The 7,697-nt window shown below is 38.4% G+C and overlaps 2 protein-coding genes across 2 annotated transcripts; one reads left to right on the forward strand and one right to left on the reverse strand.

Moving 5' to 3' along the window:
- Positions 1 to 1,061: 1,061 nt before the first annotated feature.
- LOC110044160 (uncharacterized) lies at positions 1,062 to 4,101 on the forward strand. The gene is made up of 3 exons (XM_020749685.2): positions 1,062 to 1,710; positions 2,635 to 3,000; positions 3,659 to 4,101. Exons 1-3 carry the CDS (start codon positions 1,314 to 1,316, stop codon positions 3,691 to 3,693), a joined length of 798 nt encoding a protein of 265 aa, XP_020605344.1. The 5' UTR covers positions 1,062 to 1,313; the 3' UTR covers positions 3,694 to 4,101.
- A 557-nt stretch (positions 4,102 to 4,658) lies between these two features.
- On the reverse strand, positions 4,659 to 5,784 carry LOC110044122 (melatonin receptor type 1A-like). Its single transcript, XM_020749642.2, has one exon. It carries the CDS (start codon positions 5,761 to 5,763, stop codon positions 4,768 to 4,770), a length of 996 nt encoding a protein of 331 aa, XP_020605301.1. The 5' UTR covers positions 5,764 to 5,784; the 3' UTR covers positions 4,659 to 4,767.
- Between the last annotated feature and the right edge of the window lie 1,913 nt (positions 5,785 to 7,697).

The raw sequence follows: 7,697 nt of genomic DNA on the forward strand, positions 1-7,697 counted from the left end.
AGATTTCTCATGGTTCAACGATGCAATTAACTAGCCGAAGACTGCCTCATCGACAGACTTTCCTTTTCTTTTGTTTTCTTTTTTCTTTTTTTTTTTGTTAGCGCAAAGAGCGTTCGGGAGATTGGGAGGGAACCAGAAAGCGCGAGCGGGAGTTGGTAATGAGCGAGGAAGCGAGCTCGGGAGAAGCTTGGGAACGATTATTATATTTTTTTACTATCACGCGTGCGACTGGGTAGGAGGCAGAGCTGAATATACATTTTTTGGGGGAAATTCCACATTATTTGGAACTCACTTATTTCGACGCATAAACCACTTTGTACGATCGATGGCGCCTTTCTTTTGTCATAAACGAAGCAATTCATCTTGCTAGTCGCTCTTTACGCTAAAACCTACATTTTCCTTTCTTAAAATTAAGCTTTCCTTTTTGGGCATTTTTATCCATTAGTATGTTTTAGGCTTGTATTTTTTTCCATTTTGTCCAATGAATTTCCCGAAACTGATAAATCATGGCATAAAATTGTCAAAAAATTTGGCATTTTTTTCGTTGGCACCTGTTTGGCGATCAAATAAGACGCACTAAATGTAAGCAAAGAAAACATTGCCATTAACGCTGAATTGATCGAAAGCTTTAGAAAAACCGATGAATCAAATCCCATAGATTATCAATATTGCCTCTCATTTTGAGCCGCATACTAGAATTACTGCAGAGCTTAACCTTAAGGGCGCATTAAGACATAGCGTTTTAAGAGGTGGAAAGCTTGAAAGTCGTAAACACTTGTCTTTAAAGTAATTATTTAGCTTATCCTGTTACCATATTCAAATATTTTTCAGTTCTTTTATCGCTTCTTCTCATTAGATATTTTCGGTTTGTCCTTAAATTAATGGGCATTTTTCTATTCTATGTCGCAGCCAGACGGTACTAAGATTTACTTACATTTTCAATAAAGAGAAAATTTTGAACAACAAAATAGTGCTGCGAGAGGTTTCATTCACAGTTGTCTTGGTTCCGATTGATTCGATGGTAAACTATTAATTCAATAGTTTGAAAGCGAAGCACGTTAATTATAGATATTTTTCTGGCAAATGGAATAAAGATGATATATTGGGCTGCAACCACAGTGGTTAAAAGGTGAAGATTTCTAAAGACGAAATTTTAATTTAAAACTAGTTTGTCTTGCTCTCTGCTCGCAGCAAGATCTTCGCCTTTTCCTGGAAGTTTCGAAAGAGGTTCCCACCAGAAAGATAAATTTGAGCAGGTTTTGGCTAATATTTTGACAATGTAACTTATTTCACCGAGATCCGAGAAAGTCGCCATGGCAAATTGTATAACCGGCGGCCATATATTAATAGTGAGACGCCAAAGCTATATTCCAAGTTACTTTTCTGTTTATGAATCTCAATTACCAACCGACAATGAATATTCTGAATATAAATTGGGAACAGCTGAATCTGAGGTTGAAAGCTCGAGCTTTTATCTGCTGTATTCCAGAAACTCTGCGGCTGAAAGCGACTATTTCACTTTTCCAACGAGAAGATCGCCGGAAAATCTCATGGATTCTGGCATGCACACGACTAGGCTACTGAGCTCAGGTTTAGCGAAGAGATTTTCTTGCAATGTGAGCAAAATGGCGTATCGTATGAGGAATCGCATGGTTTGTGATGGATATTTCGGCTGCCCTGATGAACACATTTCTACAGAAAAAGGAAATGGTAAGATTTAAGCTATTTTAGCTATAAAGTATAAATATAAAAGAAAATAATGCAAGGTCAATTTCTAAAGAAAAAAAACGTAATGCAAAATTATTTTTGTGCCGTGTTAAAGTTGCTTTAATATATAATTCATATCCGATTGTTTGGATTAACCATTTCGGAGCAAAGCCTGATGAAGTTGACAAGTTCACGAACCAACTGTAGCAGGAAAGATTGACTGATTTTTTCAGATTTTTCACCAGTAAAGATACTTAAATTCAATGCAAAAGAACATGGGAAGAATGTTTCAGGCTCAACCCTGCTGCTTTTTGTTCAAATCAAAACAAAGCCACAACCAATTCACGCTAGGATATGATATTGCGCTTGGTAGTATTAACCAATTTTGTGTTCAACTGCTCTGAAGTTATTTGTGCCTTTCTATACGATTTATCGATCGAAGGCTTGCTAAATTTGGAATTTAAGTTTGGATTTATTTTTTTTATTTCCTTTATGCTACAAGCAGAAAAGAATTGATTGAAACGTGGTAGGAGGTGACGGTTGGTGGCTTGTTGATCAATCTTTAACCTAAATGAAGCGAAAATTGTAAAGAAAGCGACAGACATGATCAAAGTTTTATTTCACTCGTTCCCAGGATTGCGCACAGAAAGAATTTTCAAAATTGCAAAAGCGCTGGCTCGATTAAATTTCGTCGAAACAACTGACTCCGAATGGCTTCAGATTGAATTGTATGCTATTCTGAATATAGAAATGACTGGGTTGTCGTTTTCTTTGTAATTCGCAAAAATTTCATACAGTTCCGAAGGTGGCGGGGATATTTAAGTTTAATTTGCCCCGATCAGTTCTTAAGTCTCTTTCTGTATTGCTTAGCTTACTAGTTGCAGCACTGAAAAGTATTTTCTTTTTTTTTTTTTCTGCCTTCTTTAGTCGCATCCTTAAAAAGAGGGAAACCGGTTTGCATTCTTCCCTGGAAGAAACGACAAAGATGCGCCAAAGCGAAGAAAAAGCATGCGGGCAAAAGCGTCAAAACTGAAGTGCAAACATCTAAAGTGGACTGCGTGATCTCATCCTTGGAACGCACAAAAGTGTCAGGCATCAAGACAAAGGGTCACGTGACCAGAAACCAGCACAGTAGTGGAACTAAGTCCCACCCTGCCATGTTCTACAGTTATTACATTGCCAAGGGTAACGCCCTTCAATATCGCAAAATTTGCGCGCCAAAACGGCGACCGTGTGATGGTTTCTTCGGCTGCTACGACGAAGGGAGCATCCGAGGAAAGAAAGCAGGAACAGGTAGATTTAACTGCGCCATTATCGGTATGAATTTGATTTAAGAACGAACGTGGTAGATAGTAAATTTGAAAGGTGTCTTTTGTTATCACCAGGCTCCCATATGATCAGTGTTAAGTAATTCTGCGTACTGTATCTCAGAAAACGTTTGTCAACTACTATGAAATCCTGTTGAAGTTGCCCGTTTGGCCTTGGGAAACTTCTCAGAAACTGTTTATAGTTTATCTTGATTTTAGTGGATATGATAAAGGGCCTCTCTTGCTCGATCTTCAGATGAAGACCCAGTATTGACCATCATGCTTTTCGTGTGTCTGTTATTACTTTAGTCTACATGATAGCGAGGTTTCTATTATTTTCCAATGCTCAACAGCGCGTAATGCATCTTGGAAAAAAACTTGGTCTTTAAGAAAGATCATGCCTTGTTCGCTGGAGTTAAGACCGAAGTTCTAAGACGAAACTTTATTGCACATTAACTCTACCGGTTCTCCACCTTCCGTAAGGGAAGATAATCCTGGGAGACACTCTGTGTTTGCACCTATCCCCAGTCTATGAACAAATCAACATGCGAGAGCCAATTTGTTATACGGACTTCAGCTTGAATATTTTATGATCAACAATGCAAGTCGTAAGCTATGCTGTTTAATATTCTGTTTGTTTTCAGTTTCAGGAAAAAGAAAGCCCATTCCAAAATACTAATTGGAAACGATAATTAACGTTACAGTTGTCCTTACACAGTGGTCAGTCTCGTTTTGTTATGAAAGACTCAGTCCACAGAAATGCGAAGGACAGAAAAGCTAACGGAGTGGGACTTGATTGGTTTTATGCACGGTAACAGAACAGTATCAGGATGGGACCTTACAGAAGAGCTCTTTTTCTAAGGTTGAAATAACGGTGAACCTTAGTCATTTTTACATGATGATATGAATTTTATCGTTTAGTCGCTTCATAAAAGCGCTCCTTAAATATATGCAGAACAACAATAAAATTTTGGAATTAATATAACATATTGACAACATAACTCGTTGACAAATAAACACAGTGTATATATATGAAATGGATAATAAATCAAACTATGTGCTAGATGCTTAAATCTAAAAAGCAAAACTAACTTTTCCATCAGTGGACAAAAGTTATATTCTATATCAAAACCGAGAACAACAACCAGAAAGTCAGTAGAAAATCGCCGCTGGTTTTAACAGTAAGAAAAGATGGATTCTCCTATGTTAAACTACATAGCTCTCAAGACGGTCTCGAGTAAGCTTGATTAATGAGAGATACCGACATAAGAGCTTCAACCTGCTGTCCACATGTCTTCAAGGGCTGTTTAACCGCCAATAACGCACTGTGATTGGTTAATGAATTCTTAATTGTTGGTCCCTTCAGCTGTTCCATCAGTCGCTTTCAACCTTTTATTTTTCAGCGCTAGATTCCTTTTTTCTATTTAACAAGGTCCTTTTACCTTTGATAATTTGCATTGATCGCCGACATGGAGATGTTCATAGTGGTTATACGTACCGCACTAAAATCCCAAGAAATATTGAATTTTTCAATTTTAAAACCCAGTAAGAGTAAGTCATCTTAGTGATTATCAATCCAAGAATTATTCATGAATGTTTTTGCGAATAGCAGACTAGGAATAATGAATAGCCGTGGATAAAATATTCCTCTTCAAACTCCGAATTTATTAACACGCTTTTTTTAAATTTCTGAAATCTTGTGAGTAAGTTTCTGTGGGGTTATAGTTCTAATTGTCCCCGCGCTTTCTCCTGGTTACTCCAATTCTTCGATGATCTGCAAGGGGACACCTCGAGAAATGCCCAGATAAGAACTTACAGCGTTTTCGGCAGGTAAAACCCGATTTGGTGCCTCTGATCTCTTCAATATCGACAAAAACTTTTTGCGAAAAGATGGATTCATAGCGCCGTAAATCCACGGGTTCACAGCACTGTTGGCGAGCAAGCCGTACGGAATGGCAAGGGCAAGCTGCCGAGGCAGAGTTTTTCGGAGCACACCACGAAATAAAATAACGACAACAAACGTTGGCAACCACAGAACGATAAAGGAAACAACTAAGACGAAGAAAGTCTTCGTGAGATTGATCTCCTGTGCACTCAAACCACTGTTGTTGGACAAATGATCCCTGTGTTGGCGGAGAGACTTTGAGACAAAGTAGTAAGAAAGCGCCACGATGACAAAACTGGTAACTACGAATGACACCATGACAAAAACGGTAAATCCAGTCTCAGAGGTCAAAGAGTTAAAATGCAAACTGCACGAGGCCATTTGGGAACTAAAGTCCATACTGGCCCAACCTAAAATTAACGGAAATAAAATAACCATTGCTATAAATATCCACAACGAAGCCAGGAAGATCGCGGAGCGTTTGCTTGTGAAGATTCTTTTGTAGATGTTTGGCTTTACTACACAGAAGTAGCGATTGACAGCGATTAAGTCCATGGTACTAACCGAAGCCAAGGTCAAGAACTGCATGAAAAACCCACTGATGGCGCAGCCTGTAGAACTGTATGGCATCTTCCCGGTGATAAGAGAAGACAAGAACAGTGGCCCAGGAACGAGAGCATTTATTAAATCTGTTGTCGCCAAAGCGGCGATGAACAAGCTAGTTGTGGTGCTTAGGCGGGGCTTTTTGAATACTACAGTAATGACCATCGCATTGCCAACGAACGACAGAATAAGAAGTAAAATGCATATCAATGATTCCAGGACAACAAGTTCACTTCGTCTAAAGGGAATCTGGTTTGTCATTTCTCTCAAGAACTTCAAGAGGACCAGGATTAACTGCAGAGAAGTAATGTTTTCCGCGACAACTTGCTTTCGATTTACCAGTTTGCAAATTGTCAGAGGCTGCTTACTTCTCTGTAAATAAAAACAAGGTGACGAGTCCGTAAATCTTCATAATCCTTTTAATTGAAGCATCTATTAGCTCCGAGTTCTTTGAATTAATCTTTGAAGATGAAATATTTTCAACTGCGTGTTGCCTCATCTAAGCTTCACACGATCTCTTGTGTGAGTGGCTCATAAAAGAGTCCAATAACTGTAAAACCATACATACAGAAACCAAAAAAGTTATGTCAAAACTAGGAAATGAAGGACGTTTGATGAAGGGAAAAGAAACTATGCCTTTTTGTTTTTTTTTTTGGTTCGATCGTTTGTCAATCTGAGTTTCAATAACTGATGCTACAATTGAAAGCTACTAATCCATGTTTTTGCAATCTACAGTTACATCTCCGATATTTTTTTAATTTGAGCCACGATGTAGGAACAAAACAAACGCGATTGTTCAAAGTAATCCGAGATTAACATTGATGAAATTTGATTTTTTTAACTACTATACAAGACATATTAGAAACTGAAAAACTTTCTGTTTCTGATAAGCGTTTGTCAGTCTGAGTTTGAATAACTAATGCTACAACTGAAAATTGCTAATCCGTGTTTTTACAATCTACTATTACATCTGCGACTTTTTTCTTAATTGAAGTTGCTATGCAGGAACAAAACAAACACGGTTGTCCAGAGTAATCCTGGATTATCACCAACAAATTTTGATTTCTTTTTAACTTTTAGTTGCCACTTTCCACAAAAAATAGCAGAACCAAAATGAGGAAACTATTTTTAAATTCAACCCATCCCAGGGTAAAAAAAAGTGCCAAAGCAAAAACCCTTTCCTTCAACTTTTATGTTCCCAACCATTTGATTAATTTTACAAAGTATCGATCGATCTATTACTTGTCGATAAAATCAGCGGTTTAAAGGTTCTTAATGGATTTGACGTCACTCCGTCATATTATTACTGCACGGATATGACCACATCAAGCCGAAAACAACCAGCAAAAATTCTGTTGTTCATGTTTGTGCTCCAAACGCTCGAACTTTGTGTGATCATATCAATATTTCCTTAATGCAAGTACAAACAAATACCCATCTTGACCATACCAAGCCATGCCAGGTTTCATCTCGATTTGTTTTTTTAAACAAACCACAATCTGGGCTTGAACAATTAAAGAACAATTTATTAGCTCTCTTAGACAGTTGGTGAGCTATTTGAAGAAAAGGTTAGGCTACGCTGCAGGAAACAAGACCAAAAGAGTAGTACAGAGCACGAGAAATTCAAGGGAAACAGTGAGTTTTGTTTCCCCTCGACCTCAATGTTCCCCGAGGCTTCTCGGGGAACATTGAGGGTCTCCGGGAAACAATACTCACTGTTTCCCTTGGCGCCAGTCATTAAGTGTTTTGTTATACTCCCAACTCAAAACTAGAAAAAAGAAAAAAAAAATCCAAGAAATCGTTTGCTTGACGCCGGCTGGCTTACAAATTTGCCGCGGTTTCAAGGAGCACGACCTGATCACGTGTGAGTCGAAGGTTCAAGTTGCTGTTTCCCTGGGAGTTAGTGAGTTTTGTTCGCCCTGGGAGTTAGTAGTTTTGACCCACGACACGTGACACGTTCTCCTCCAATCGGAAAACGTATTTGAGTTCGGAGGTATAAGTATCACCCAACTAGTGGACTAATGCAAATCCTGCATTTTGATTGGCTACGCTACTAGGGGACTATTAGTAATAGTCCTCGAGTAGCGAAATTGGCGCCATCGAGCGTGACGATTTCTTTCGCTTTATTTCCAAATAAATATTTCTTCAACTTGCATTTGCTAACTTTATCATTACCGTTTCTGTCCGACTAGTTG

The sequence above is a fragment of the Orbicella faveolata genome, unplaced genomic scaffold (genome assembly GCF_042242905.1).
Source record: "Orbicella faveolata isolate gen_17 unplaced genomic scaffold, um_ofav_v1 contig_35, whole genome shotgun sequence".
Classification (NCBI taxonomy): domain Eukaryota; kingdom Metazoa; phylum Cnidaria; class Anthozoa; order Scleractinia; family Merulinidae; genus Orbicella; species Orbicella faveolata.